General features: G+C 41.4%; 1 protein-coding gene across 1 annotated transcript in view; it reads left to right on the forward strand.

Annotated features, from left to right (window-relative positions):
* LOC144495472 (cyclic nucleotide-gated channel beta-3-like) overlaps nucleotides 1-16469 on the forward strand; it is an 84633-nt gene that overhangs the window by 18351 nt on the left and 49813 nt on the right. Inside the window, exons 6-8 of the mRNA XM_078215489.1 lie at nucleotides 6451-6501; nucleotides 6611-6697; nucleotides 14568-14632. Of these exons, the coding sequence (XP_078071615.1) occupies nucleotides 6451-6501; nucleotides 6611-6697; nucleotides 14568-14632 (203 nt within the window). The remainder of the gene's footprint in view (nucleotides 1-6450; nucleotides 6502-6610; nucleotides 6698-14567; nucleotides 14633-16469) is intronic.

A 16469-nucleotide genomic window follows, 5' to 3' on the forward strand; every position in this document is an offset into this window, starting at 1 on the left:
AGATAAATAACAACTGCAACATTTATTTATATCTAACTATAACGCAGAGGCTTGCAGTCTCATGGCTGCCAGTCAGCTTCCAAGAAGGTTCTGGAACAGAAACCTGAGCTCACCAGGGTGATCTCCCACCCTGCTCTCTGATTGGTTTCCTGGATGAGGTGACCCTTACTCTGACCCTCACTCTGCAGATGAATCCTGAAAGGGACAATCACCACAGTTTACAATGACTGTCAATGGGGCTCAGGGTTAGCCAAAGGCAGATGAACGAACAAGTTTTCTCTTCACACATACCACATCAATGAGGGGCTCTGAATTTAGTGGTGTAGTGAAAAGCTGACATTTCAATCTTAGCAGTAAGGTTCAGGAAATAACATCTCATCTGGGGACATGTAATGGCATTTGTATCATTCACAATGAGCATTCTTAAAGTCAAAGTAACTTTTCCTGGCTTTTTTCCAGTATGTGCAAGAAATAATATCTGTGTAAATAAGAAAACAGTGTCCAAGTTTTATGCCCTGAAGGAAATCATAATAAAAATGTCTGCAATACACATCTGTTAGTGCATGGGCCCTATTCATACTTTTCACTTTGGTGTGTTTAGCAGGTAAACTGCGTGGTAGGTCATGTTTGACCAATCTATTAGAGTTTTTCGAGGAGGTTACCAGGAAAGTGGATGAAGGGAAGGCGGTGGATGTTGTCTACCTGGATTTCAGCAAGGCCTTTGACAAGGTCCCTCATGGGAGGTTAGTTAGGAAGGTTCAGTCGCTAGGTATACATGGGGAGGTAGTAAATTGGATTAGACACTGGCTCAATGGAAGAAGTCAGAGAGTGGTTGTGGAGGATTGCTTCTCTGAGTGGAGGCCTGTGACTAGTGGTGTGCCGCAGGGATCGGTGTTGGGTCCATTGTTGTTTGTCATCTATATCAGTGATCTGGATGATGATGTGGTAAATTGGATCAGCAAGTTTGCTGATGATACAAAGATTGGAGGTGTAGTGGACAGTGAGGAAGGTTTTCAAAGCTTGCAGAGGGATTTGGACCAACTAGAAAAATGGGCTGAAAAATGGCAAATGGAATTTAATGCAGACAAGTGTGAGATATTGCACATTGGAAGGACAAACCAAAGTAGAACGTACAGGGTAAATGGTAGGACTCTGAAGAGTGCAGTTGAACAGAGGGATCTGGGAATACAGGTACAGAATTCCCTAAAAGTGACGTCACAGGTGGATAGGGTCGTAAAGAGTGCCTTTGGTACATTGGCCTTTATAAATCGGAGTATCGAGTATAAAAGTTGGAGTGTTATGGTAAGGTTATATAAGGCATTAGTGAGGCCGAATTTGGAGTATTGTGTACAGTTTTGGTCACCTAGTTACAGGAAGGATGTAAATAAGGTTGAAAGAGTGCAGAGAAGGTTTACAAGGATGTTGCCAGGACTTGAGAAGCTGAGTTACAGAGAGAGATTGAATAGGTTGGGACTTTATTCCCTGGAGCGTAGAAGATTGAGGGGAGATTTGATAGAGGTGTATAAGATTTTGATGGGTATAGATAGAGTGAATGCAAGCAGGCTTTTTCCGCTGAGGCTAGGTGAGAAAAATACCAGAGGGCATGGGTTAAGGGTGAAAGGAGAAAAGTTTAAAGGGAATATTAGGGGGAGCTTCTTCACGCAGAGAGTGGTGGGAGTGTGGAATGAGCTGCCAGATAAAGTGGTAAATGCAGGGTCACTTTTAACATTTAAGAAAAACTTGGACAGGTTCATGGATGAGAGGGGTGTGGAGGGATATGGTCCAAGTGCAGGTCAGTGGGACAAGGCAAAAAATGGTTCGGCACAGACAAGAAGGGCCAAAAGGCCTGTTTCTGAGCTGTAATTTTCTATGGTTCTATGGTTCTAAACAGCTGACACAGGAGTCAATCATCTCCCAACTAAATGGTTGTGAGTTGAAGTCCCCAAAGTGCATGTCTCTTAAGTCTACCTGTCACTAATTGGAGACAAATTTTGTTTTTTGTGGACAAGCTCAGTAAATCGAAAGCTTTAGCTATGCTGGGACACTTTGTCAAGGGAAGGGAGGAACTGAAGCCACTTGCTCAGCTGCAATTGCATTTGGTTTCAATGAATCATAGAGCAGCAATGACAGCTATGGGACAAAAACTAAAAATCCGTAAAAAGAAGTACACATCCATCATTTCCAACTGAGTAAAGACTTTCACAATGGAAACGGCAAGTTTAATAACGCATTCACTACACATCACCATTAAGCTGTTATGACAACTATGGCCATTTTGTGCAGTTACAATACTGCCATCATTTGGTGGATTCATTCAGTAGATATGAGACAACAGTGAAAAGAAATATCAAACACAATTTCACAATAAACAGAATCATGAAGCATAACTAAAGATCCAAGTATGAGTGAAAGAATGTGCTAATGATGGCTATAATAATAATAATCTGTCACTAAAATCCAGGGATTATAGCTTTTTGCACCATTCCACATTACCACTCCATGCTTCCACTGAACCAACCATAGTGTGTTGGATCAGGATATAAGATCTCTAAGAATGAGCACTTGTAGTTTTGGGCTGCAAATGCAGCGTTTCCCAACTTTGACAATGATCCTGGAAATGCATTTGGAAGTTGATTTCACTGGGAGAGGATTGCCAGGTCAACTTGTTCCATGAAGTGATAGCTTGTGACCCACATGAGACAGGGCGCTTTAAAAATAAAAAAATAAAAATTTTCCCTCAATACCTGGGGTCTATGTCCTCCAGTCATGTTCAGTTCAAAATGTAGTATGTCTCTTCTCACTTGGAGTGCCAGTTTTCACAAATACACTTGATCTCTTTAAGTACAGTACAGTAGCAAAGTGGTCATGTCACTGGATTATTAATCCAGAGAACTGGACTAATAACCTGAAGATATGAGTTTCAATTCCACCACAGCAACTCATGACTTTTAATTCAGTTAATTATTATTTTTTCTTCATATGGCTGGGAGAGCAGTTATAGTTTATGTTGAGGTAAACAATCCAAACAATGGCTTCAGCTGACGCAATGTGAATGGTTTTGATGGAGCCAGGAATGGGTCTTTCAGGTCAGAAGCTCAGTATATTCAAGATGGTCTGACTTGGATGGGCACAGTCATTATCTGAGCTGTTCCTTGCGTTCCACTTGTGGAGCAAGTGGCTACATTGTCCTAATGAAGTTTACAGCCATTCCAACAGACTCCTGTTTGGGTTACAGTGGGAATTCACTAGAACTCCTGAACAATTTCGAAGCCAGCCTTCAAAATGCTGTCTGCAGCTGTCTGAAGTCTCTTTTCTCGAAACTACTAATAGTTTAAACATTCAGCTCTGTGCATTGAACAAAGCAAAACAGTGTTATCGTGCAATTCCAAAATCATAGCCTTATCTGTGACTCTACAACGGGGACTTGTTTTTGCCAGATAGATTGTGCAGAATATTAAAGTTTATGGCCAAAGTATGCAGCATTATTTAAAGCATGAGCCGATTGCTGTGGATGCTGAAATCTGAAATAAAAACAGAAAATGCCAGAAACACTCGGCAGGTCACATCGCATCTGCAGAAATAGTGACAGAGACATTCTGATGAAAGGTTGTTCATTGGGATTGTAATTTTAGTGTTACTTTTCCTTTTTCTTCAGTTATTAACTAATATATTTCCCTTGAAAAATTAGATCAACATGAAGTTAAATTATTTTTAAACATTTACTGTTCATAAAAGGATTGCACAGATTGTACTGATTTTCTTTTGCTTCCCATTTACAAGGCACCATTTCTGCAGCAAATTTTCTCATTTAATTCTCCTTTGTACAGCCTTTTCGCCCAACATCATTAGCCTTTTGTACAACTTGTATAAAATATGAAACAAAATTTCAATCTGGGGAATTACAAATCAGAAAACAAGATACCTCACCATTAACTATGCTCGAGCTATGACAGCTTGTTGATGACACTTGCTTACTGAGAACATTCAATTTGTCCACTGATTGCCTCCATGGTTCGTTTTGTCACCTTAAAGCATGTGAAAGAGAAAGATCCAGTATTTAACCTTTCATCTCAGCACCTCAGGATAATGAAGCACTTTTCTTTGGTTGAGGAGCAGCATAAGGAGCCAGCATGAACTCAATAGGCCAAAAAACCTTGTTTTGTGCTGTCATGACTCTATGGTCTCAATTTTCACTGAGTCAGAAGGGCTCCATGCCTTTGCCAAAGTGGCACCGAAAACCCAATTCCAGAAGACATACGTATTCGGTAGACCTTTGGTTGTGCAAGAGAGACCTCCGCATTGCTTAGAGTATCACCATGGCAATGGAGTCTGAGCTGAAAGAAGGTGCAATTAGAACCATTGACATTTGGAGCACTAAGTGAGACTGCAGAGGTCATTGGGTTCACATTGGGTCTTGCTGAACCACCTCCAGACCATGGTCCTCCTCTCGAAGCTGTGCTGAGTTATGCCAGGCTCTTCTACTTCTCCTCAATGAGTTCACTGCCATCAAGAAGGCAGCATTTAGCTTGGAATTCATTATTCTATACTCCTCCTTCCTGTGGCAGCACGGTGGCATACAAGTAGGCTTACATGAACACTGCAATGAAGTTATTGTGAAAATCCCCTAGTCGCCACACTCTGGTGCCTGTTCGGGTACACTGAAGGAGAATTTTAGCATGGCCAATGCATCTAACCAGCACGTCTTTCAGACTATGGGAGGAAACCAGAGCACCCGAAGGAAACTCATGCAGACATGGAGTTACCACTGTTGCCTCACAGCGCCAGGGACCTGGGTTCAATTCCGTGGGTCACTGTCTGTGCGGAGTCTGCATGTTCTCTCCATGTCTGCGTGAGTTTCCTTCGGGTGCTCTGGTTTCCTCCCACAGTCTGAAAGACGTGCTGGTTAGATGTATTGGCCATGCTAAAATTCTCCTTCAGTGTACCCGAACAGGCACCAGAGTGTGGCGACTAGGGGATTTTCACAATAACTTCATTGCAGTGTTCATGTAAGCCTACTTGTGACACTAATAAATAAATAACTTTAAAACTGATAGATAGATCCAACAAATTAAAGAGTAATGGCCAACTATAGTAGACCTCCCAGTCTCCACAGGAAACCACTGTCATATCCTGAAGCTGCATCTGCGCTACTTGCCTGTCCCTAATCCAGCATTCCAGATGATGCAGTACTTCACAGGTCTAGGTGACCAAGATGCCACCCCAGCTACTTGACATCTTAATCCCAGAGAGGATGGAAGAGACTTGAGTGTATCCAGGACATGTTCAACCTTACCAAAGGCATTCTTACTATGTCTAATCTGGCACACTGATTATACCTAACCTGTACTTATAGAATGACTGGATATCCTTTGGTCTGTTAACCACAACAATTGGAGAAAACACTTTAGAGGCTTTCATTGATCATCCTGCACATATCCAGCAGCTGTTCTCCCTTTATGGTTAGCTGCATCTTCCGTTCTCATACTCCTCTTTGTTAATGCTCACCCTCATCAACTCCATTGTGAACACAATGACTCTGCAGTCTCACGTTCAAGTGCTCCAAATGTCAATGGCTCTAATTGCACCTTACCTGCTCAGCTTCCTTTACCATGGAGTTACTCTAAGCAGTGTGACGGTACCCCCAGTTCAGATCCTTGAGTCTAGACATGGGCTGCTCCCACACTGCCTCGGTCCCCTCCTGTGCAGATCCTTGTCCAGTTTTGATTTTAAAATGCATCATAACGTCAGGGGTCTCAAGATGGTGATGCTGCATTTTTACTTTGAAACCAGCTTCGACCCTTCCCCTCTTGAAGTACGGGATCCCCCGATCTTCCCAGCGCCTCAAGATGTGCAGGTAGAACTCTCTCCGGTGAATCTCCAGCCTCCCCCAGTAATCCTGAATCAAACATCCACATCCTGAAAGCTCCAGCAGTGTAAAGATCCACCTGGCAGATACTCCACCCACCTGTTCCTGCACGTGGTTTTCCAGGGTCCACGGTTGCTCTCCATCTTCCACTCGCCACTCCAGGCCTTCTTCCAGGTCTCGACATGTCCATGCCATGTTGGTCCGGACGTGTACCAGGCTGATGTGATATCCTGCTGACTGCGTGGATACTTGGATGGTGGAGAGGACAATTCTGGACAGGCCTTCAATTACATTGCATTCATGGGATGCAGGATGGTGTCACGTGGGAATGGCAGCCCACCATAGTGGTGGGGAGAGCACGTTCCTGCTATCATTTCACACCGGCAGGAAACCGATTTTTCAGCTCCTGCCACATTGTCCTCTTCCCCACCATGCCTGCCATTACACCCACCGTTGCTGGGATTGGAAAATCCCAGCCAATATCTTTCCTTATTTGATGAACACAAAAAAAATCACAAAAAAGTAAAAAATATTTTAATTGTAAGATATTAATTTTATAAGTGATGTATTTTCTTGCTGTTTAGGCTGATAAAGAAGAAATGAGAAAGAATTATACACAATCATTAAGATTCAAGGTAAACATGCATTTTGCCAATGAACATCCAACCAATTAACAGATATATTGACTAAGTTGCCTTTAAAGATTTAAAAGTATGCATCCATATTTAAATTCTGTGTCAACAGCTTGATTTGGCATCGATAATCCCATTTGATTTATTCTACTTGGTGTTTGACTGTAATCCCTTGTTTCGACTGAATCGTTTACTTAAGGTAAATACACTTTGATTATTAGTTTCATTTTAGAACAAATTTTCATGGATTGCGTTAAATTTAACTCATGTTGTAGGTGTAAATCTCATTGCTATTTTCTTGTCTGAGTCTCTAAGATGTGTTTGGATTGCAAAGAGTTGGCCAGAGCTTAAATCATGTTCAACATGTTTCAAGTTTGAGTGTCTATTGAATAAAATTGATCTTACATCATTAGACAGAGACATGAAAATATTGATAAAATATTACACATGGGAGGGATATGCTGTAACCACTGGTTTCAATTAAACTATTCACGTAAAATTTCAATTCTGTTCCAATAAAATACAAATTATTTCTGACAATATGCAAAATATTTATATGTCGCCTTAATGAATGAGTTTCTGAGGCTCTGCTTTTTAATGCTTTCTCATCATATCAATTCTATTAAATTAAAGTAATAGATTTTTTTTTTGCTTTCTGTGGTAACTTGAGGCCACTCATTGTGGTTAGTAACAAACTAAAAGACATATTGACTGAGAACTATGTACAGCTAAGGGTTTAACAGGACAACTCTACAGGTCTACTCCCCACAATACCCTGACTCCATCTGAAGCCATCCTGCCCTGGGAAAGCATGCCCTCGCCTCTGATTGCCCCCGGTTAGTGCACTCACATTCCATTGGTTCTGACACGATCACATGGCCCACAAAGGATCACCCATTAAAGGGACCATGCTACCTCACTTTCCTTTTCCACACTCTGGTGGGATTGTATGTAACATATATATGTGCATAGACCAGAAGACCAGAAGATATAGGAGCAGAACTGGGCCGTTTGACCCATCGGGTCTACTCCACCATTCAATCATGGCTGAGAAGTATCTCAACCTCATTCTCACACCTTTTCTCAATAATTTTTGATCCCCTTACCAATCAAGAAGTTACCTGTCTCTGTATTAAATGCCTGGCCTCCACAGCCTTCTGTGGCAATGAATTACATAGATTTTCCACCCTCTAGCTGAAGACATTCCTCCTCATCTCAGTTCTAAAAGGTCGCCCTTTCGCTATGGAGCTGTGCCCTCAGATCCTCGTCTCTCCTACTAATGGAAACATCTTGCCCATGTCCACTCTATCCCATCCTTTCAGTATTCGGTGAGATAGGCTTGATCACTGCCAAACTCCAATTGGCTGAGAGAGATTACCTGGTATAATTATGCCAGATGTTTACTCCTGTTCAAACTGAAGCTCAGAAGTGTTTTGACTGATGGATGGAGCGGGGAAGAATGACAGAGCTAGCCAATGATTTGAACTCACCAGGAGAGAAATTAAACTAGGTTTACACACTTTTCAGGCACAGGATCGTCTTTGAGGGCTGCAAATTTGCCTGCAAACTTCCAACAAATGTTATAACTTATGCAGGTAGCTCATCAATCTTAATCAAATGAGACACTCATGTCAATGCCTTTGTCAGACACTAATAAACACATGTTCTGATCACACTGCCCATTATTTCATCAGTACCAGTGCTGATTGAATATTTCCCCACATGTCAAGTCAACCCAGTGTCCTGTGGAATGACCAGAATTTATAAATAAATATTATATGGTGTCTATCAATACAAAACACCTATAATAAGTCTAGGAGTCAGCTATTAAGGATCAGTGTTTTATTGCACAAAATAAAGTAAAGGAAAACCACAAGCCTGTGGTGAACACAAACAGGTCCAAACCGGGATAATGCAATAATAGACCCACTCAGGGGCCTGCTTTATACAGACCTCGCTAGACGAGCTCCACCTGGTGAGTCAATTACTAATCCTCAGGAAGCTCATATTCAATGAGTCCTACAGGAAGGTCAATCAGTGATGTCCCCATGCAAGTCTTGGGGGTTATCACAATACCCACTAACTATAACTATTGCTTGCAGATGACACATTATAGAGTGATGATTTGCTGTTCTTTCTTTGATAACAGCAGGATCCATAGCAAGTTTCTATCAGCTGGAAGCAAAAGATAGCGGGAAGGCCCCCAACTGACAGTTTTAGAGCCTATTCAAGAACACCACAACTAGTTCTTTTGACACAACTTGACAATAGAGGGCAAAGTGAAGACATAGAGGGGTAAGTTTAAGCCTCAGAAAAGGTAGTGAGGAGGCAGTGGTGTTACATATATAAAGCTCTAATGGATCTCCAAACCATCTTCAACTCAACAACTTCCATTTTTCTCAGAGGTGGGCTGACAGGCGGGTGACTAACCTGAGCTCAGGAGGTGGGTCTATCAGAAGATTTTTTAGTGAGTTTGCATTCCTGCAATTTAACATTTAAACCCTCTAGGCGAGGTGGCCCAGTCTTCAGAATTCCAGGCAGCTAAAGGTAGATTCCTCGGCCAAAGAGGTTGTCTTATGAGGAGGGTTTGAACAGGGCGTATACACATTGGAGGTTAAAAGAATGAGAGGTGATCTTATTGAAACATATGAGATTCTGAGGGGGCTTGACAGGGTAGATGCTGAAAGAATGTTTCCCTTTGTAGGGGAATTTAGAACCAGGAGGCACAGTTTAAAAATAAGGGGTCTCCCATTTAAAGTGGAGATGAGGAGGATTTTTCCTCTCACAGAAGGCTGCTAATCTTTGGAATTCACTAGCCCAGAGAGCAGGGGAGACTGGGTCATTGAATGCATTCAAGGCTAAGTTCGAAACATCTTTGATCTACAATGCAGTCAAGGATTTTGGGAAGCAGACAAGAAATGGGAGTTAAGACCACAATCAGATCAGACATGATCTTATTGAATGGTGGAGCGGGTTCGCGAAACCAAATGGTCTACTCCTGCTCATATTTCTGATGTTCTTATGTTTATGTTTGGATTTTGCATGCTGCCTGCTACAGACCAGAATTAATCATGCATTTTGATCCCTGTGCCTGTTTTTGGGCCTTATGTAATTTTCCTACATTAACTTCTGAGTCCGGCCTGAACACATCTCCAGTATAACTATAGGAATGAGGAAGGCTAGAACATGGTTCCACCATGATTCTCCTTAAGGCCCCAAAATGCTTGCGGAAAAAGGTAATTGATCTCAGAGGAGATTGATGACATTTGAAAGCTTGCGCTGGTCTTCCTTTGAGATGAAGGGGAAATATTTCCCACGTGTCTGCTCTACACAATTGGGCATCTGCCTTCCAACATCAGGCTCAAGCGGCAAGTAACATTCATGGTACACATCAACATCCTGGGGGTCACCATTGACCAGAAAGTCAACTGGACCAGTGACTACAAGAGCAGGCCAAATGCTGTGCATTTTGTAGTCAGTAGTTCACCTCTTGGCTCCCCAAAGCTTTTACACAGCCTACAAGACACAAGTCAAGAATGTGATGCAATTATCTCCACTTGTCTGGATGAGTGCAGCTCCAACAGTATTCAAGAAGCTCAACACCATCCCTTTTTGTTGGCACCCCATCCACCTCCTTAACATTCACTTTCTTTGCAACTAGCTCAATGTGTACCATCTATATAAGTGCACTGTAGCAAATTGCTAAAGCTTCTTTGACAGCTGTTCAGGAAGGCCAGTGATAGTCATATAAAGAAAATGTTTAAACTCCCAAACCCTTGACCTCACCTACCTAAAAGGAGAAGGGAGCACATGTATTGGAGTTCCTTCAAGTTCCACAAGTCACCCACCATCCTGACCTGGAAATATATCAATCCTGATTCATCATTGTTGTGTCGAAATCTTGGAACTCCCTGCCTAACAGCGCTGTGGAACTACCTGAACGACGTGGCCCTAGAGGTTTAAGAAGGCAACTCACCACTACCTTCTCTAAAGTGATAGAGATAGATAATTGCCGGCCTTGCCAGCAATGCCCACTGATGCACGTCAATTGAACTCAAGACACGAGGCTTCGGTAACTGAAGGCTTTTATTGCCTAACAATGGAACTACTAGAACGTAAGTACACCATCCCAGACTGACGAGGTCCCGCCCGAGCAGGGGGTCTTATACCTCTCCCAGGAGGCGGAGCCCGACTGGGATGTGCCACAACAGTAACAACCACAGGTGTATTAATCCCACCCTAGCCCAACAACAACATTAGAACAACCCCACAGTGGGAACCAACGATGGTTCACCACACCCACATCCTGTGAAGAAACAAATAAATAACTGGTTAGGATTTTAAATCCAGTGAAATTAAATCTTAAGTCTTTGTTAACCTGGGGGCAGAGTGGAGAGCAGTGAATCATTTTCATTATTACCAAAACGAAAAAGAGGTAATTCCATTTTCCAGCGTTTTCTCTTTTGGAATGAAAAAGAGGTCATTTGTTTTTAAAACTACTGTGATTAGCACTTAATGAATGTAGATTAAGAATGCACAAAGGTCACTCAGGAGCATAACATCGACCTCAAACATGACTTCCTTTTTCTAATTTTTTACCCATTCTTCCCCATTTTTGAACATTCTGACATGTGTTTGGGTATACCTCCACAGGTGCCAACAGCAATTAGTTGTCTTGCCCATACGGCACTGTTTTATATGTGCTTATAATAGGCAATAAATATTGACAGTTCATCTGTTTATGGAAGCTAGAGCCTGTCTTCATCTAAAATTCACATGTGCATACCTTTCAGCAAAAGTGATCATAGTCATTAGTAATGAAAACTCAATCTAATTGTGGCATGATGGCACAGTGGTTAGCACTGCTGCCTCACAACGCCAGGGGCCCAGGTTCAGGTCACTGTCTGTGTGGATTTTGTACATTCTCCACGTGTCTACATGGATTTCCTCTAGCTGCTCTGGATTCCTCGAACAGTCCAAAGATGTGCGGGTTAGGTGGATTGGCCATGCTAAATTGACCCTAGTGTCAGGGGGACTAGCAGGGTAAATGTGTGGGGTTACGGGAATAGGGCCTGGGTGGGATTGTGGTCGGTGCAGACTTGATGGGCCAAATGGCCTCCTTCTGCACTGTAGGGATTCTATGATTCTCCACCCTTTAGGCTAATACTCTGAAGCCAAATAATGCACTTATACTGAAGGGCATATTTGTAGGAAATTAAAAGTGGTTAAAGTGAGTTAAAACTACGAAGATCTCATGCACATTTGACTTATTCACCTGTTGAGGACCAGATCAGAAACTCTAAGGTATTTTGTGAAGTTAGCCTCGACTCTAACTCTTTACATTTGATTTTTGGCAATAGGGTGAGCTCCAGGTATGATTCAAGTGACTCACCAGGAAGCACTTATCAAAACAAACTTTATTTAAGAACACAGTTAGAGTATAACAAAAAGAATTAACCTAACTTGTACCAATAAAAACATGACAAAGTATAATTCTTAACAGCTAGCTATCTCATTTAGCAGCATCCCATAAACATACATCCTTCTTCAGAATTAGTTAGCACAAATCAAGTATGGTCAAGTGGTGCTGGATATTCAGCTTTTTAACACTTCTGGACAGAGGTCCAGGCAGCAGTTTCCAAAGAAGGATATATCCTCAAAACAGCAAAACTTCAGAGAAGTAAAGTAAGTCTCTGGCAGCTTCCAGTCTCCAAACTTCAGAGACAGAATGGAAAACCTCTCTCTCTGCAGCTTCCAAAACAACAACTCTGAGAGAAAGATCTACTCTCATACTACAGAATCTCTGAGAAAGAGACTTACCTCCTGGCAGATTCCAGTCTCCAATTTCAGACAGGGGAAAAGATAGGCACTGCTCTCCCTCAGCTCAAAAGCAACATCTAAGCTTGAATATTCTGTTTAAGCCTAGCTTCACCTCATCACAAGATCATACCTGCCAATCATCAGAATCAAGTCTCACTCTGCAACATCCCAAGGGAGCACCAAGAACAGCAGAGTAGCATTAGTTCAGATTAAAACCAACATTCTAGCAATTAGAAGCAATTATGTTGCTGCAGTAACAATACAGGATGCCGGTTGTAGACAAAGCAGCACTGATAAAATGAAAGGGACTGCTAGAAACATCCTGCACAAAACTTTAACTAAAATACATTTCTTAAAGGCACAGTATCGTCACACACCTCAGTTGTAAAGCCACACTTTGGACTGAGATGTTCAGGATCTGTTCTTGTGCAAGCAAGAGCAGCTAAAGCAGTAATTATATTTTACAGCAGTTACTTATTTGGAACATATGTATTGTGACATCGATGAGCAATGAGGTTGTTAACAATTGATTCCTGGTGGGCAGTCCATTTGTTGAGTTTGGTGTCCAGAAAACTCTAAATTGCCAACCAGGAAACAGGGTAAATTCAGTCAATCTATATCCCTGGCACATATAAGGACAGTAAGAAGTTTAACAACACCAGGTTAAAGTCCAACAGGTTTATTTGGTAGCAAAAGCCACACAAGCTTTCGGAGCTGCAAGCCCCTTCTTCAGGTGAGTGGGAATTCTGTTCACAAACAGAGCATATAAAGACACAGATTCAATTTACATGAATAATGGTTGGAATGTGAATACTTACAACTAATCAAGTCTTTAAGAAACAAAACAGCATGAGTGGATTGCTGTTTTGTTTCTTAAAGACTTGATTAGTTGTAAGTATTCGCATTCCAACCATTATTCATGTAAATTGAGTCTGTGTCTTTATATGCTCTGTTTGTGAACAGAATTCCCACTCACCTGAAGAAGGGGCTTGCAGCTCCGAAAGCTTGTGTGGCTTTTGCTACCAAATAAACCTGTTGGACTTTAACCTGGTGTTGTTAAACTTCTTACTGTGTTTACCCCAGTCCAACGCCGGCATCTCCACATCATGACATATAAGGACTGCAAATAAAAGATTGGGTGTAGAGGTCGCACTTGATTTTCCAGGGATTAATTTTAATCCATTCTCATCAAGTGAGTCTGTAAACCCAGTTGCATGAATGTATTCAAGTTACCTTCAGATGTCCTTTTTTTTTAAAAAGGTGATTTACTGTACACTTAGTTTGTGTCTTAGGATGAAGATATTTCAGTTACTAATGACGCTAAAATGTCAACTTACTTTTCTTACTAACAGCAAAGGAAATATTGCATGCTGCAATTCCTCTTTATACCTTTAATTACACTGTCGAGCATTTTGGACTTAAATAAATCCATGTACACTGTTTTAATGAATCATGAACTTATTTATTTTTTTAAATTGAAGATATTATTAAAATCACAAATACATACAGTTAAAGTAAACATTAAGCACAAATTCTTCCTACTCCATGTCCAGTTTTGGACCTCAATCATTGAAGACCTTTGGTTGGTGACATTAATTAGCAGTCTACAATAAACACTCTTAGCTCAACTGAGTGACTGTTCACCCAATCTCACGTTGTGTTTCTAACAACACAAATAATAGGACTTCACTTCAAGGGCAGGACTTTCCCATAAAACAGCAAAGTGTCAAGGTTCTGACCAAAAGCCAATGTATTTTTCCCAGAGAAACTGGAAGGTTTTCTCTCCAAATCTTCAAAGCGGAAGGGGGAGGCATCATTCCTGAGGGACAGGGCTTAAAGATGCTGGCAAGGCCCGCTCCACAGAGATTGGGATGCCTTTTTAAAGGGCACTCAGATCTCAAACTAATGTTAAAGACCCTCCTCCGCCATTATTGGCAGCATCAAGGCATCAGAGACCCCACCCCCTGCAATATAGGCTTCCCTGCAAGAATTAGCAGTCATGGCGGGATTTGTGTCCGTGGCAAACTAGGCCAGAAAATTGCCTCGCAAATGTATCTCATTGGATGTGATGCATTTGGGATCTTCTGAGGATCTAATAAGGTGCTGTAAAACTTCAAGCTCATTCTTTGCAATAAATAACAATAGCAACGATGAAACATCTCCATAACAAAGCATTGCAGCTACCAAGAAAAAACTTTGAATGAAATATTCAATATGCTTTTTGTCCTGTTCCCTTTTATTTCCCCCAGTATTTAGCATTCCTTGAATTCAATGATCGACTTGAGGCTATACTGAAAAAAGCCTATCTATACAGGTAAGCAACCATTGAGATGACAAAATCAATGCGGGTTTTGTGTGTAAATCTTTAGTAATAAAATGCCATGTTTATTGAATCCATGATAAGAAATGCAGTAGATTTGTACTTGGAAGACACAATTGAAATTTGTGTCTCTTTTTAGTTGAAATAAATGATGCACATTAGTTCCTTGTTGTGTAAACACTGCTATTAGATGCAGCATTGAATTATCCACTGAATATATCTTTCTGAAACTGCTGACAGGAATCAGCTTCCGTTCACCAGGCACAGAAAAAGATGTCACACACAAAATAAAAAGCAAAGAGCTAAAGGCTGTAGTCCGTCTCAATCTTAGGCTGTCTGCACCAGCCAAGATTAGGCTAAATTAATGCACACTGCTGCTTCACAGTTTCTTTAGCATAACCTTACTATCTCTACCCGTAATGCACCTAATTTGTTTTTTGAAAGCTCAATATTGACCCACCAGGTGCAGTATCGTAACGTGTGTGCTGCATACTTCAGTGACTATTCTAAAAGACTGTGTACTTTGCCCAGAATCATATGCTGAGATTGAGGTCGAGGGATTGTAGCAATAAGTTAATGTTAGTTTTATTCTTTTGTTGACATTTCACTGCCTTTGCCTGAGAAGGTGCAAACTAATTTCTGCAAGCGACATTTACATTTCTGTGCCAGGTTTGTGACGCATAAAATAGAGGGTATTGAACACAAAATAGTGGGAATCGCTCGCAGCTCAGATTTAGATTGCAGCTGCATACAAATCAGCCCAGATTTTCTGTCTCTGTGTCATGGGGCACATGATGGAAACCCCACCAACCACAAAGATACAGCCTCTTAACCTTGTCACAGCCTCTTAACCTTGTCCAATGTTCCAGCCTCAGACCATTTAAATAATTTGATGGGTTCACTATCAGAGATTGGTTGAGGAGACCTGTCAGCAGCATTGTATGGTTGGTGACCTCTGTGCTGCCAGTTGAAGATTGCCAAACAAAAATAAAACGTTTGGAAGTCATGCAAAAGCCTATGCATCTCATCATCCTGCAGTTGATTGCACAGGCTTTCCATATTTTTAAATTTAAATTTGCTCTCCCTCTCCCAACCTTAGCAATGCTGGACTCTGGGACAAACAGGTGCCCTTGCCTTAATAATACTTCAGTGCAAGTGTCACAACACACATAAAGTGACACGTTTCTGTCACTTGAATATCATTATAATATGCCTGCACCCATGTATTGTACATCGCCCAAAAATTCTGGCAGGTATTTAGTGGAAGTGAAAAGGAATGTAGACAGAGAGCCCATCCTATTCCACTTCCAACTTCTGCCCATTCCAATTCTTTCAAACAAAAATCAGGGAGGGGGTTGTGGTGATGGGGGCAAGAGAACATTCCTGTCATTTCTTTTCTTCCTTCACAAAAGCACTCAGTGACAGATCAGAACCATCCTAAAGTCCCTCCCCGATAGTGTTTGCAAGTCCAGAGGTCTTTCCTGACTGTTCTTAGAGACATCCCCCAACACTGAGGGACAATATCATCCACTGCCAGTATTGAGTGATAGCTTCCAAGTGTTCTTTCCAACAGTGAGCGGCTCAGTTCAGCAAAATTACTGAGTGACAAAGCTCACCAAAACAGGATGACAAATTCCAGTACCCAAGAACTCATAAAATTTACCCATTTTAAGATTATAAAGGTTTAAATTGAGGCTTTATAATGCACTTAAGAAAATAAAAAGGAAAACAGGAAATATTGATAATATGTAAGTCATTAACATGAAAGGAGAAGAAGACAACTTCATAGTGTAATCATTTGACACACTGAAACTGAAAGATGTGACTTCTT

The sequence above is a fragment of the Mustelus asterias genome, chromosome 7 (assembly GCF_964213995.1).
Source record: "Mustelus asterias chromosome 7, sMusAst1.hap1.1, whole genome shotgun sequence".
Taxonomy (NCBI): domain Eukaryota; kingdom Metazoa; phylum Chordata; class Chondrichthyes; order Carcharhiniformes; family Triakidae; genus Mustelus; species Mustelus asterias.